The 16,085-nt window shown below is 39.4% G+C and overlaps 1 protein-coding gene and 1 long non-coding RNA gene across 13 annotated transcripts in view; one reads left to right on the top strand and one right to left on the bottom strand.

Moving 5' to 3' along the window:
• Positions 1 to 16,085, top strand: part of BRDT (bromodomain testis associated) — a 50,852-nt gene that overhangs the window by 19,484 nt on the left and 15,283 nt on the right. For 7 of the 12 annotated variants that reach the window (XM_027890709.1, XM_027890705.1, XM_027890715.1 and 4 more), the window contains exons 4-9: positions 7,132 to 7,168; positions 10,017 to 10,258; positions 12,418 to 12,555; positions 13,280 to 13,409; positions 14,211 to 14,383; positions 15,527 to 15,898. In XM_027890709.1, coding sequence (XP_027746510.1) covers positions 10,067 to 10,258; positions 12,418 to 12,555; positions 13,280 to 13,409; positions 14,211 to 14,383; positions 15,527 to 15,898 — 1,005 coding nt within the window. In that variant the 5' untranslated portion in view covers positions 7,132 to 7,168; positions 10,017 to 10,066. The remainder of the gene's footprint in view (positions 1 to 7,131; positions 7,169 to 10,016; positions 10,259 to 12,417; positions 12,556 to 13,279; positions 13,410 to 14,210; positions 14,384 to 15,526; positions 15,899 to 16,085) is intronic. The other 5 variants (XM_027890710.1, XM_027890708.1, XM_027890713.1 and 2 more) reach the window with 1 other exon arrangement.
• Positions 6,199 to 9,534, bottom strand: LOC114060871. The gene is made up of 3 exons (XR_003571993.1): positions 9,506 to 9,534; positions 8,834 to 9,177; positions 6,199 to 6,316 (listed from the first exon to the last, which is right to left on the bottom strand). It is a non-coding gene; the product is annotated as an uncharacterized LOC114060871 (long non-coding RNA).

Raw genomic sequence — 16,085 nt, forward strand, 5'->3', positions numbered from 1 at the left:
GCAGGTATGCCATCTACACAACATGTATCAGTTCAAAAAGCCTAACCCCTAAAAATAATTTAATAACTCTTATCTTCATGAATTTTGAGGACACACATCATTAATCACTTAACAGACTCCATGGTCCTAGTACAAAAAACTGAACTGCCAGGACAAGTTTAATTTTGATTTATACTTGTATTTTTAAACTTAAATTTGTAATCTACAGAAGATAAATCAGCCTGTGATAGCCACCCACCAGCAGGTTAGTGTCAGGGAACAGGAGCTGGCTGCTCCACCAGGCAGGGTAAGCACAGAGCCAGCGGTGACGTTGGCCTCACCCGCACAGTCCCCATCCCAAAGTCCCAGGTGAGCAGAGGGGGTCTCACAGCAGCAAGCAGGGTCAGCTGATAGTCCAGTGATTGTCAGACAAGCTTGCGGTGACCAAGCAGGTCCCAGCCAAGCCAGGAAGCCAGCTAGCAGGGGCATGGCCAGGCAAGGGATAAGTACTGCATAGCTCAGGGGAGGGCATGGACCTGAGGCAAAAGAGGGGGATCCTAAGGATGGCCCTCACAGCCCCGTCTCACACTGCTCTCTCCCCAGCAGTCTCATTCAAGGCTACACAGCTGCACCGTGTCAGGGCAGGAGCCAAACCACTCCCAGGAGAGGAGAAAGGACTGCCCAGCCTGTTGGTGCACTCAGGGTCCTGACAGCCGGGGAAGCTCCTTATTCAGCCCATGGTGGTAGTTCCTGGATGCTCCGCTGTTGGTTGTCCCAGATGTGTACAACAACATGGTTTCAGCCCATCCCAAATGTGATAGTTCCAATGTGTATGAACAGTGCCATGCTACTGTAAAGACCAATGGTCAAAGTTTTGCCTCTCAAATGCTGTTTCAGCAACATATACAAACTAAAATTAGTCCTATAATTCTAAGAAAATAAAAGAAAAAGTAAAAAAACTCCCAACAGCAAGCATATCCCTCCCTCACATTGTCTCACAGGGATAACCAGTTCACTGGGGCAGAGACTCCCCTGAATGCCCCGGTGGTTCTGTTTCTGGCAGCATAGAGGTTGCTGCAAATTACTACCACCCTCTGCAACACAGTGGTTCCTTTGCCCTGGCTTCTCAGTATGGCAGCTTGGAATCAGAATCTGATCTTGAAAAATCTTTCCTTAAAGATTAATAACTAACAGACTGCCTTTCTTTTTTCAATCACACTGAATTCAGTCTGAATTCTCTCTTTACAAACATCACTAAGTGTACAAATGTCACACTGGTCACACTGAATGTGTGAATAGTGATGTTCTCAGCAAGCAATTTGATATTAAAAGTCAAGGCCAAAGTCACAGAACCACTAATTCTTATTACGGAAATAAGCAGAATAAACTTTCACCAGTTCTGAGCTGACATCTACTGGTAGAAGGTTGCAACAGAGTAGGACACTGGACACAATCAGGAAACACACAGGAAGGTATTTTGTTAAGGATCTCCAAGTGGTACCTGGTGAATGAATGATCTGGGATTGGAAAGAGCATAAAAGTATAAACTTATGCAATTCTGCTGTGAGGGTATAATCTCTCATAGAAAGATCAGGCACACAGCTAGGGGATGTAACTCCTCAATCACCACCTCAAGTTTTGCATTTCAAGCATAACTTTGAGGCAATTTTATTCATGCAGGCAATTGTGCTGAAATTCGTTTTAGTCAGATCTGCTTTGAGTTAGCTTAAATAATGAAGGGTATGAATACATAACAGCTTGCAACTGCGTTAGAGCAGTTCAAGAAGTTCTTAGGTTTCAGCTGAAGCACAGTAATTAATAACATGTACATACTTCTAACCAGCTGCAATGTAGAGCCAACCCAGCTTGCACAAAGCCACCACTGAAGAGGTTTAAAAATTCAAATTACGCTGAAATAAACCACTACTAAATCAGAAATACATTCTTTTCTTGGAGACTCAAACAACTGTAAGAACCTTACTTCAATAAAATCAATTCAGTAAGCGGGTAAGGCTGTGGATGCATCTTTTCCACCTTCTCTTTCTTCCACAGCATAAAAAGGGGATTGACAGTGTGGGAAGCATCCAAACCTTTCAATACAATCCAAGTGCCACACAGATTCTCTGGATATAATCATATGATGGCAGCACAGCCACACCATAACTGCACTTGAAAATTACTACCACAGATTCTGTTCAAACTACTATAAATCATGTGTTTTAACATATTTTATATAACAGAAATTAGATCCCTAATTTATGGCTAAATATATAGTATTTTATCATGTACTGTTGCTTTAGGCAAACATTAGAGGACCTCCTAGAAGAGAACAGGTAATTTTCTGACATATGCAAAGAGGGCATCTCATGAAGGAAAATAAAAAGGTGAAATTCAGATTTAATACACTGCTTTGTTTCTGTTCTTTTTATCCTAGTTGCTTCTAATAACCACAAATTTAGTGCTGATACTGAGTATCAACATCCTGGGAAGACCAAAAATATACTGAACAACCCAGTCATTTTCCCTTGGCAAGCTATTTAAATCTTTGGTTGTGAAAAGCACGCTGAGCATTTCATTCTGCTAATTTTACACATGATGAAAAGAGCTCCTTTTTCCACACCAGAGGATTCTGTAATTTTTTTGCCTTCTCTCTGTATGGCCAAAGGTCACAGGATGGGACAAAGAACTGATATATACTTGGACTCTTCAGAATAATGCATTCAAATTCCATGTAGAGAAGCCTAGTGACTGAGGGCTTCTTTTCCTGCTCAGAATGAGTGCTTCACAGGACACCTCCCCTTCAAAGCAGAGCAGCCCCCCACATCCACATCCAGATGTGATCTCTGCAAGCACAACAGCAAGCTGGCCATCAAAACTTAAGACCTGACCAGACAGAAATTATTTTGAGGAGCTAATTAATAAGGGAATATGGGTAAAGAAAAAACTTAAAAGATCCAAGGAGTAAGCAGATGTCCCTGACCAATGCAATGAACAGTAAGGCCAGGCAGGAGCAAAGCAGCTGGAGGGACATGTTTGTTTGAGGTGAGAAGCTGAATTGCCAGAAGGGAGAGCAGGGCAGAGGAAGCTGCTTATGCACAGGCTGGCAGAGGCCAGGAGGGCCACAGCAGGGGTAGAGGGAGCACCTCACTGGCTGAATGTCAGAATTAATTGACTCAACTGTAATGAAAGACTTTAGAAATTAATTTTCAGGGAAAGAAACAGGTAGTTGCCAGCTCCATCAGTTGAGGATGTAGTATGTTCCCAGTCAGGGATCATTCTGCAATAGTCCCTCAGCTGGACATAAGCTGAAAGCTGAGTTAATGAGGTGTGAGATTTCTCTAGCAAGTGAAACCAATATAATGGGTGAGAAAGCAAGTTGGAATGGTGCAGCTTTCTGGGATGGTTGAATTTTTTCACTGTCATTTCCTGTACGTGCCAAAGAGCTGCCTTTACAATTTTTATGGGTATTCTGCCATAGAGTCGCAGATGAACAAAGTTATAAATACCTGGGAAAATGGTACAATGAGTTAAACGAAGAGCATGGGGAAATGACACTTTGCTGTCATTTACCTGGATGAAAACCTAAGGCAAGTCTGTTGAAGTTAGTAGGATTATTCCAAATTTACAGGGCTATTTGAGAGCCAAATCTGGCCTAGACATTAAAGCAGCAGTCATCAACTTCGGTTTCTATGTCTTACTGTGATGCAGAGCCGACTCCTGCAATCACATTTTGAGCTTCAGTTCCCATTACTTTGTTTCCAGTGTTTTTTGAAGTATCTGTTACCTGCATAGTTAGGGAGAACAAAATTAACATGCTGTGAATACTTTTGGGAAATACCATTCAACTTCTATAAATTAAAATAAATTGTTTGTGTTTCATGTGTTGTGAGGCTGATGTAGGAGTGTCAAAGCAGCAGCCAAAACCACAAAGTAAGCACATATGAATGTGAATTATTAACATATCATATCAAATTGCACTACTATCTAGGATAGTACTTTCCATACATGATTAAACCTAGAAGGTGCTAAAAGGCAAATGTAGAGCAGAGGAGAAGAAAAAAAGTGTCAGGAATTTGATGATCTTGCTTCACTTATCCCCATTTCTCCCTAAGATCTGATTTAAAGAATACAGTCTGTACAATTCTGCAAAGTATTTCCCTTTGTTCAGTGTTCTGTTCCAAACACAGAGAAGACAATACTGCTGAAAGGCAACAGTGCAGCAGCACCTTGAGAGTTGTTTTTAAACTAATAAGAGGAAGTAAACACTAGTTAGCTCATGTACCGTGTCATGAAATTCTACTCAGAACAGATGTAAGGTGGCACAGTGCAGAGAACTGCTATGGGAGTAACTGCAACAGCACTCTTACCAGTTTACTGTCTCCAGGGAATTATCCAAACATTTTTGGAAAAGTACAACAGCTATGAAAATTCAGCTATCCTTAGGATATAGCTTAAACATTTTAAAAGGGATATTGGACATACGAGATTAAAGTCAGTGAATTTCTTCCAATCAGAGTTAAAAAAAAAAAAAAAACATATCCCTCCTTGTTAGCTCAAACTAGGTGCCTTTTTAGAATACGAGCTTTTAGTTGCTGAGCCTCAGCTGTCAACACTGACCCAGTCTGTAAGTGGTAGTGTTTATCAGCACCAGCCAATTTTTACATAGATGTTTATAATCAGGAAGAGTTCATCATGATTCAGGAATAAATGGCTCTCTGTAAGAGAAATTTTCACCAGGAAGTATAAAATTTGCAAACCTCAGCTAACAAAAACCATGGCAAGGGATAAACATGCCCTGTAGGAAGATATAAATTTAAAGATGAAAAGAAGTAGACTCTTCATTATTTCACATCTTCTTAGCAAGCATTTAAAAATTTACCTTCTACCCACGGGACCTTCAAATGCTTTTGTTCAGTAGATCAAATCCCACTCAGATTTTCTGCCTTAGTAGACATTTAAGAATGATCAGTGATACTTGCTTTCACATTCCAAATAGACGAATCATTTCAAATATAATAATATCATCTATTTCCCTGAGATTCACCATATTAATGAAGTCTCAGGCTACTACCTTGTACATTGTCTTACAGTCTCCCAGACAGAAGTGATTAAAACTCTGTACAGAATGAAGTGTCTTCAGAAGATGCAGTCTAACCCACTGCAGGAAGAGAGAACTGTCAACAAGTCTGCACTGAAATAACCACTCCATCTTAGCCATCCTATCAGACTTGTAAAAATCCATTTTCTGAAGCGTGTCAGGAATGTCATTCTAATCTGTAAGTGGATGGCACTAGGACGGTCTTGGAAATAGCAGACACTGGATGAGGACAAAAGCACAAAGGTGACCACCTCTTCCCACTATGTTGTTGTTCTCTTCCGCCCTCCACCTAATTATCACCTTTGGGAGAACTGCCAAAAGTATTGTTGGCAGCTGCCTGCCTACAGGTCACAGCCAGCCAGACTCAGACCAGGTAGCAAGTGCTGTGACTGGGGAGCCAGCAATGAACACTGCAATAGTTTTCAAAGTTGCCTTTTTCCACACAGTATTTAAATTAATCAAAAATTACAGTAGTACATTATTTTTCAGCTTATTTTAATATCAGTTACCCAAAGGTAGTGATTTCATTAAACCTTGATTTTCTAAGTATTTACAGACCAAACCAGTATAGTTTTGAAACACAGTGTTTCCCTATGCACAGCACAGCCTACCAGATCCAACTGACTTAAAGTTTACAAGACACCAGCAGATTCAGAGGGGGATTGAGCAGTTACAGTCTGGAAGCTAAGGGCAGAAAGCAGAATAAGAGAGCAAACAAGTCTGCTCAATAGACAACAGCTTCTGTTTTCTTTTGCCACTATTGGGGTTTTTGCCGGTGTCCTTCCCATCTCACTGTCCAATCCCATCAATAGTAACACACCTTGATGCCTCTCAGTAACAATTTTTCAGTGAGGAGAGCATTCAGTTCAGCAAACCCTGATACCTATCCACAGAGGATTCCACTCCCCTTCCTTGCTTTGCTTTATTGAATGAGGTTTCTACTACTTGCTCTGCTTCAAATGTAGGAATTCTTTACATCCCATTAAAAACATCCTCTTCCTATCACCCATAAAGAATAAACTTTGTGTTACCTACTCGCAGCTCAGTAGAGGTGCCAGAGGAAGCAGCAAGCAAATGCTTCCCCTAACAGCATCATCCATATGCTCCTAACACACTGGGCTGCTGAAGTAATAATACATGCTGGATCTACCTAGATATTTTAGATCCTATACAAGTACTTCATACTTTTGCCAGAAAAACAAATTTATCCAAGTGAAGTTTGTCCTTTCACTAGGACACCTTGCTAAAAAAAAAAGAAGAGGAAATAAAAAAAGAGTGCAGGTTAATGACTTGCACGTTAAGAATCCAGGCAGGTTTTGATCCTAAAGTGGGATATGCACCTGAATGGAACAACAAATTAAATACAAATCTCATTTTGTAGAGCTACCTTATTCTAAAGCATGCTGGGGATGAAGCTTTTAAAGCGTACTGAGAAAAACAAAAGCTTAGTCAATAGCTAAAATTCAAAATAAGCTTGGTAAATTCCTTTGTTGTTTTAATGACAACAAATGAAAATTATTAGGAAACAACCTAGCCCTCATTTTTACACTACTATGCATTTGTTAAATATATTTGGGTTTTAATTTAAGTACTGAATCTGTATAGTGAAGTAAGGTATGAGTACTAGCCAGCTCTTAACCAGGCATAATATTTATGTACTGCTCTTATGATATAACACAGTACAACCCAGCATAATTAGTAAAACATAAGCATTCCCATTATGTTAAATTTAAGACTTTAAAGTTAAGATAGGAAAATTAAACCAAATTTGATCTAAGGATACCAACTCTTCTTTTTTAATCCCTCCACTTTTTGTTATTGATTAATGAGTGAGCAGGTCTGGCAGAAATAACCCTCTGTTGTGTTTTAGTCCTTAACAGCTGTTCCTGTTTTATGCTGATAACTTCCCAATGAGCACCATTGATAGGGCAGGGTTTAGTCAGGGTTGCAGGTGTGTGGCTGTTATTGCTAGAGAATAAAATGAGGGTGGGATGAGGTTATAAAGACTTCTGTGTCTATCTTCTAAAGCTCTGTTCTTCCTTCATCTTTCAAGGGGGGAGGAAGTGAGTTGTGGCTTTCCTTAAAACTAAGGTAAAAAGTTGACTGGTCTGCTTTGAGGGTGGAAGTTTGGTTTTGAGTTGCTCAAGGCTGGTTATGGTAATAACTCTAAGTCAGTGATTTCTCAGCACCTAATATATGGATTGTCTTTAAAGCTAAAATTTGTTCAATGTACCCCAGGAAATAAGGAGATGCTGTTTTATGGATGTCTTTAAGGTGATAATTGTCCTTCTGAAAGAAGAGATCGTGCTGCTTACAGTAAGAAGACTACTCTGTTCTGGGTAGTTTTAATATATCAATCTATGGGAGGTTCCAATATTTTTAATAAAACTTCAGTGTGATTATTGACTATCACATAAAAAAAAACTGTTAAAAAGGCCTTGAAGAATCAAATGTTCTTTGGGTGTGGAGTTTGGTAGATTGTCTGCCTTTGTTCTATCTGTGGTATGCCAATATTTTCTGAGCTTCTGTTCTTGACCAGTATATGATATATACAGGTTCTGTGCTGGTAGTTATAATTAATGCTGAGCTAAACCAAAAGGAAATAGCTGCCTTTTCAGAAGACTTGCTAATGCATGCTTTTAGAGACCTATCAGTGAGAACAAATCACCTTTTCTTTTGTTTTTTAAAAAAAAAAAAGGCAAAGAAATTTGATTCTCACAAGATGTGATATCTTGCTAAAAGCCTTGACTTCTCGAGAAATGTAATTCATGTAAGCTATTTGCTTTTTATTCTTGAACTAAGAAGACACCTCTATCAGTATAGCTAAAAACTTCAAACTGGGCCTAAAGGAAACACTCAATGCTTCTCTTTTGAGGCTACTTGACCTTTGGGACCTGCTTCAGCAGCTCAAGGACACATGGGGCTGGGAAGGGGTGGTTTGAAAAACATCAAACAACTTAGCTGGCTGGAATCTGATCACACTTTTGCTTTAGTGTGCAAACATAGGTTTTATTTTAAGATAGGAAGGAGTGTTATGTGACTAGGGAGAAGGGGAGATGGAGAGGGAGGTTGTAAAGGAGGGATTGATCAAGACACAAACTTTTGTCTGTTCTTCAGAAGATGCAGTCTTAGCTCTCTTGCTGACATGGAAGTTGGTTTCCACAACGTAAGTTAAGGTTTTAAAAGCTAAGCGTCTAGGGCTAAGACACTCTGTTACATACACAAAACTTCAGTCTCCTGGTTTCCTTGGACACTCTTGATGCCAAGTTTGTGCTTTTTTTTGTAGACTCTATTGTTCTAATTTACAAAATTTTCGAGAAATCAGATGTGTCTCCATCTGAATAAAAGACATGCAGAGCCTGAGATGGTGTACTTAGTAACAGAAATTACATTTGCATTTATTCTTCATATCAGGCAGGTGTTGCTATTTTCCAAGCTATGTGAACTCTAAATGTGTTCAGCAAACTCCAGAAAACAGAAGGATGTTGCTTGCACAGAGAGAGAGCAATGGGAATGTTTAACTGTGGTACTGCATCGACAGAAGGTGCCTGGTGAGTTTGCCACTGGCTTGTGCCAGGGGGCAAGCAGGGCTCTGCACGGACTGGAGGGACAAGGCCAGCCAGGCTGTTCTCAGTAGCCCAGCTTGGCTGGGTTCCCTCTTATGGGCATCTCCAATGGAAAGTACCAAATGAGCAGTCAAAGTATCAATTATCTTTGCAAAAGCAGTACTGTGAAAAATAACAATAGTTACGATACCTGCTTTATTGTGTGCCTCAAAAGAATCTGATCTTGTATTGAATTTATTTCTGATGTAGTGTCCTATGTAGGTATGCTGGCTGGTAGTCCAGAACTGTTCCTAGTATGAATGACTCAGGTTTGATATGTTTTCCTTATTTAAGAAAAAAAAGAGAGCTTTTACCTTGATGTTTTTACCTTACTGTTCGATGAAAGACATCTGCATTCTGTAAATCGCTACACTGAAGTAAGAAGTGTGTCCAGCAGGTCAGGGGAAGTGATTCTGCCCCTCTATTCCACTGTCACAAAATCCCACCTAGAATACTGCATCCATCTCTAGGGTCCTCAGTGCAGGAATGACAAACCTGTTGGAGCAAGTTCAGAGAAGAGTCATGAGATAACTAGAGAAAAGAAGGGAAAATTAGGATTGTTCAGCCTGGAGATGAGAAGGTTCTGGGGATACCTTAGAGCCCCCTCCAGTACCTAAAGGGGCTACAAGAGAACCGGAGGGGCATGGAAGTGATAGAATAGGGGGAATGGCTTTAAACTGAAAGGGAGTGGGTTTATATTGGATATGACAAGGAATTGTTCACTGAGAGGGTGGTGAGGCACTGGAACAGGTTGCTCAGGGAAGCTGTGGATGTCCTGTTCCTGGAAGTATTCAAGGCTAGGGTGGGTGGGGCTTTGACCCACCAGGTCTATTGGAATGGGTCCCTGCCCATGGTAGAAGGGTTGGACTAGATGTTTAAAAGGTCTCTTCTAACCCAAGAAATTTCAATGTCTCTTTAGCTTTGGGAGCTGTTTGAGGTATGCTTTGGAATGCTGAAATAAAGAACAAATGAAAAGGCAAGATGTGTCATTTCCAATGTGTGATGGGATGTTACAGTTGGTGTAAGATTGGGCCATAGATACTATTCTAGTAGTAGCTTTCTGCTTTATAGTGACCTGTCCTGAAACTCATTGCATACTTGATAGCATGATGAAAAGCAGGCTGTTTTTCTTAGCAGAAAGCTAGGATGTATTTCTTGACTCTAGGGGTACAGTATATCCAAATATGCACTTTTGTAAAACACATGCCTTGCTTAGAACATGAAGATATGCTGGTAGCCACAGTATTGACATTCTCCAAATGAAGGGAACATGTAAGCACCATTAAATCCAGGTATCTTCACTGAATACTTCTGTCTTTTTTTTTTCCCCTCAGGTGTGACGCATAATGATCTTTGAACAAGTGGATATACAAACTCACTAAAGATGTCTGTTCCAAGTCAGCACCACTCCATTATTATTAACCCTCCTCCACCAGAATACCTAAATAACAAAAGTAGTGGTTGTCAAACCAACCAACTCCAGTACTTACAGAGGGTGGTCATGAAAGCCATGTGGAGACACAACTATTCCTGGCCATTTCACCAGCCTGTAGATGCAGCAGCGCTGAATCTTCCTGTAAGAACCATTTTGGAATAGGAGTATTAATAAGTAAAATATTTACAGGACTTATGAATTAATGTTAGTTGAAAACAGGTTTTTTCTGATGCAACAGATTATGGAATACTACTTTTGCATTTGAATTGCTGTCATTAATCCAAGTCTACAAGAGAACTGTTTTCTTTCTAGAGAAATGTTGCATTTTTTCTATGTTTTCTGTACTGAGACTAGAAAGTCTGTATTTCGAAGGGAAAATAATAATGCTTGGACAGGCCTCTTAGAGTTTCTGGATGTTGGTATTACTTGTCTTCTGGTTTAGACATATTTATTAACACTGCATATGGTGAGTATTTTCTTTTGCCTTTGAGTTTTTTATTTTTAATATGAGGCAGCCTCAATGTCAAATACTTTGATGAAAAAGCAGAACTGATTTATTCTGAAGTAAACAGGCAAATCTGGATCCGTTTTGATGCACAGAAGTCATTACACTTGCAGTTATTTGTTAATTTCAAATCATCTTGCTCTGAAGTTTCTAGAGGAATGAAATGTCCCTGTAAAAATAGAAAGAAAAGAACAGATTTGATTCTCATAATACCACAGTGGTAGACCATCCTTCTAGGGAGTAGATATGATGCTTAAATTCTTGTTCCATATTGCCATGTGGGTTTTATCGTTGTTAAAACTTAATTGTAATAAAGTGCATGTGTATAACATCTTGTGATAAATTGTTTTAATTCAGGTATCTTTAGACTCCAGTTTTGGATGTTTTTCAGTTGAATGAAAACATAGGTTAACAATGGTATTTCAATGACCTGGCAGATGCTGCTCTTGGTAGAGAAGTAGAAAGGTGTTAAATAAAACCATCATATGTTTCCTTTGACTGTTTTCTTTTTTCCTCTCTTCCTCCAGCTTACGCATTCATATTTAGTTCTCTTATATTTCCAAGACTAATTGCACAACATGATTTGTTCTGTTTGGAGCAGACAAAAAAGCCTTTACCTGTGGCTGTTTTCTTGTGACAAACTCACTTGGTCACTTTGTAAAAAAGCACAGTCCAAGTGACTATCTTCCTGTGTCTTTTCTTACCCTTTTTCCTTCTTGGAAGGAGCTGTCAGTTAAGGTTAATATTAAGGGTCATTCCATCAGAGTTGTAGCAACATTTGCAGCTGGCTTCAGGCCAGTTCTGCCTCTCTGGATTTCTAAGGCAGCCTCTTGACTTCTAGGAGTATGTGTGAGTTCAACCATTGCACAATAACAGGCAAATGTCTGGCTCCATGGCAAGGACAATAAAGGTATTTGCCCCATTTGCCTCTCTCTCCCCTAGATACTGGAATCTGCTAATGGCAGAATGGACAATAATTATTAACTACTTTATTTAAAAAATTTCTTTGGTTTTGTTTTGGTAAATTCAATAGTCTACACTGTCATGTATTTAGCTTTTTTACTTCACCAACACAGACTGTTAGGACAGCTTTAGAACACTCTTGAAGTAGTAGTAACTTCATACAATTACAAAATGTATGTGAACTTAGTGGGAATATTTCTGTTCCAGTTTCTTAAATGCACCATCAGGGAATTAGCCTCATGTTCTTACCCACAAGCTTTTAGCCATGCTACAAAAATAATCACAATAGTTCACATTCCAGCTGCCTTTCAGTCATTGCCACATGTTCACTAGACTAACCCTGAGAGGAGAGCCAGTATAACCCAGGCAATAAAGTATTTGGACAGCAATTGTGAAAACTTGGCAGCTTCGCTTTGTTAGTGACTGAGACTTTGTCTCTCCCCAAGTTTGTCTTTGGCTTCTTTTTCCACTGTTCTGTAAACTGAACTGCTACTTCAGGCAAATGGCTTTGAGATAACAAATGAGAAGTGAATATACTTTTCATAAGTATTACTATCAGGACAGCTCTGAAATAAATATATCCTATTGAAGTAAGTATTCTTTGGGACTTCAAATAGTTATATGGAAGAAATAGGAGGAAATATAAGGTGAAGAGTTCCTGACCACTTTTTTGGTACCTGTGGCTACAGGGGAAAGTTTTATTTTACATAAAATATTGCTTCTAACATTATGTAATTCTCCTCTCTTGCAGTTCAACTTTCATAGCTAAATGTGTAAAAAAATCCTTGTCCTAATATTAAGGTATATGTTTGGTGACTTATTCTTTCAATAGGATTATTACAGTATCATAAAGAAGCCTATGGACTTAGGCACCATAAAAAAGCGTCTGGAACACAATTACTACACAAAAGCTGCAGAATGCATTGAAGACTTTAAAACTATGTTCTTGAATTGCTACATGTATAACAAGGTATGTGAAACACAGCCTTTTACCAGTGACTGATTCTATTGAACAATCCAAACAGGTCTAAAACAAGCAAATGGTTATTAGAACTTGCACTGAGTCAATGTCTTCATGATTTTTTTTAAAACTATTTTCTCTGAAAGGAGGGGAGGCTCTTTTGCTAGGATTGACTGAAGGCATGTTAAGTCAAGTCTCCCTTGCTGTTACAACAACTGAATGCTGTACAAGGATTCCACCTCCCAAACCTCTGGGTTAGAGCTGCACAGCTCAAACAGCAGGTGCTGTGTAACTCCTGGACAAGTTGAACACCAGTGCCCATGAGCCATGCTCTGTTCCTCCCATAAGTTTTACCTAATGAAGTGTGAGCATCTCCCTGTGCTTGGATGTTTGCTGGCTGTGTCTCAGTATCTTTGAGCTTCAACAGCTTCACAGGACATAATAGTGAATAAGGGAGTTGCAGATCTGCCCCCTTTTCCCTTTGCTGTAGAAGTGTGGGGAGGGAAAAAAGGACTGTGCAGTGGGACATCGGGAGAAAAAGTATTTCAATAGCGAAGTAATTTGGTTTAAAGTGAATTGTGGGGGCAGGGATGGCAAGGGCTTCCAGAGCTCTCTGGTACTGGTGGCTTTCTTCAATCTGTTGGAGCAGGATTCTGTAGTCTGGTTATTTTACGAGGTAGCCCTCACTACTGCAGTCTCTCCTTTCCTGAGTGTTACTGATCCTCTTTTGCAGCCAGGTGATGACATTGTGTTTATGGCTGAAGAACTAGAAAAAGTCTTTATGCAGAAAATAGCCCAAATGCCATCAGAAGAAAGAGTAGTGAGTCTCAATAAAGGAAAGAAAAAAGGAAATAAGCCAGAAGGTAAGGCCTGTGTTATATGCTGAATTGTAAAAATATCAAGCAAGCAAAAGCTGGAAACAGGGAATCCTTTTTGTCACAACTCAACCTTTGAGCAGATGGGTTTTTTTTACTCTTTCCGGAATAATCACACAAGTAACGATACTGCTATAAGGCTTTAGAAGATTCATATTTTTTTAAAAAGGCAACTGACTTCCATTTCAGAGAATGTCATAGTGCTGTTCTGTGTTGTGTTACATAAACTAATAAGTGTGAACATCTATGGGAACTAAACAGAATAACAGCTGGAAAAGACATTAGTAATCTAACCAGCCAAAGCAAATACAGAAAACACTGGTCTAAACTGTTCTCAGATCAGTGCTGGAGGGCTGTAATACTGCTAACCAATATATGCAGGTATTAGCTATGCTCAGGGAACTTGAACCTTCATGATGCAGCTTGTACCTTTTGCTGCTTGGTCTTTAATATGTTCGTAGGAAAGGACTTGATTCTCTTCTTGGCAAGGATGTTTTTATGATATACAGTGTATAGTATGATGCCTCTTTAATCTTCTGTCTGAGATTCATCCACAGCTTTCTTGAAGCCAAAGAATGTGGACCTCGGTACAGTGTTCTAGCTGAGGCACTAACAGTGCTCAGGAGGATACCAACGTTGCTATAAGCAACAACTGCTCTTGTTTGTATTTATTTGTACCACTTGTGTATGGACGAGTGGTTGTTGACAACTGTTCAATTTGACCATGAAAGAAATTAGCTGCAACATTTAATATCTAACTTTTAAAATTTCCTGTATTAAAATAACCAGGAACACAGCAGCCCATCCCTGGGACTTCAAATGAACGAAGCATAAACCAGAGCCAAGTTGAAAGCGCTGAGCAGCCTCCAGTGATGACTCAAGAGCGACAGCAGGTTCCACTGGCTCCTTTGTCTGCAGCCCAGCCGAGTGTGTTAATGCCAGCTGCAGTCCCTATAACAAAAGTAAGTTTCCTCAAATAACTTCCAGAAAGAAAGATATTGAAATTGCTCCTTCAGGCGTTAACAGCAAAACCTTAGGAGCCACGCTTATTGCAATATCTTTTCAAAACTTCTATTGTGATAGAAAACATCAAAAAAATCTCTATTAAGTCTTCTAGCTCTCTGCTAAATAACTGGGCCAGTACTAATTTGAGAAACTAAGCAGAAATTGGGATGACTGCTTGGTACATTTTTCTTATAAATGTGGTTTTAAAATATTGTTCTCAAAGAAACAAAATGGTCATTAAAATGGTCATTTTTGAGGAGTATTACTACACTTCTGCAGGCTTCTCCTTGATGCAGGAACTGTTCTTTCCTTGAGGAAATGATGAGGCTACTTGGAGGATAATGCTTTGAGTACTAAAATAAAGCTCTATTTAATAAGTTTTCATGTTTTCTATGTAAATCAAATGCTTGATTCTCCAAAAATAGCATGTTCGCTTAAACACTAAGTAACCAGTCTGGAAGATGTTTGTAGCTCACAAAAGCAAATTCCTGTTAACTGCAATCTTAATTGTATGTGAACATCTGACACTTTCATCAGAAAAACTCTCTTGTATTGACTTGGTTTTGTTTTGCTCTTCCAAAGAGGAATAGGCACTTGTGCCAGCCTCTCTTACAGCACATACACTTCACTCAAGAACACTCTGAACACCGATGACAAAGGACATATTGTATTGCTTTCAAACCAAATGCTACGCAGGTTAAAGAAAAATAAAGATAAGCCTTGTACATAAAGCCCTCAACCAGGCCTAAAATAAATAGCAGTATTTTTACCCCTTTGTGTTGCAGTCAGCTTGTGGGTAACTTCATAACCTACCAACTTCCTGGAATCCTCTTGAATGGCTAAAAACTGACCACAACCTCACCCTGCAGTACATCCCATTCTTTCCTTTAAATCTAAGGTTGAGCTTGGTGTACTGATCTTGTAATAACTTGTAGGTTTCCAGTCTAAACATGTGTAAGTGCCACATTCTGCTCTGACTTCAGTAGCTGTCAAAGTTCTGACATTTTTTAGATTATTCTTTTTGCGTGTAAAAATGAAAACAGTGAAAACTGACCATTCTCTCACTGTTCTGGACACCTGTATGTGTTTTCTTTTCCTAGGCAAAAAAAGGTGTGAAAAGGAAGGCTGACACTACAACTCCTACTACTTCAGTAGTCACAACAAGTGGTGAATCTTCTGCAATATGTAATGAAAGAAAAGCTGTTAAAGCATGCAGAGGTGAAAATGAACGTATGGTAACAAATAAGCTTCTGAAGAGATCCTTGCCACACTCTCAACAGTCACCTGGAATTATTAAAAAGATTCAGTTGCCAGAAAAACTAAAACATTGTAATGCAATACTTAAAGAAATGTTTTCAAAGAAACATGCAGCATATGCGTGGCCTTTCTTAAAACCTGTAGATGTGGCATCTTTCTCCACTGGTGAGAACCAAGGCATTGCCAAATGTCCTACAGACCTAAGAACCATTAAAGTAAGTGTTTCTGGGGAAATTAGACTGTTTGTGTGCCTGCTTGAATAACTTGTGCAATTACAAGATTTTAAATGTGTTAGCTGAAAAGGTGTCATGGAAGTTGCTTCTCCTTTGGAAGAAATAATGGGCAGAGAATCCAGATGCACTTACGTGTCTCAAACTTAGCCACAGGTCACTGAAGAACGTT

This window comes from Empidonax traillii, unplaced genomic scaffold, assembly GCF_003031625.1.
Source record: "Empidonax traillii isolate 1590-97213 ecotype Southwest subspecies unplaced genomic scaffold, ASM303162v1 scaffold295:size639837, whole genome shotgun sequence".
Lineage (NCBI taxonomy): Eukaryota > Metazoa > Chordata > Aves > Passeriformes > Tyrannidae > Empidonax > Empidonax traillii.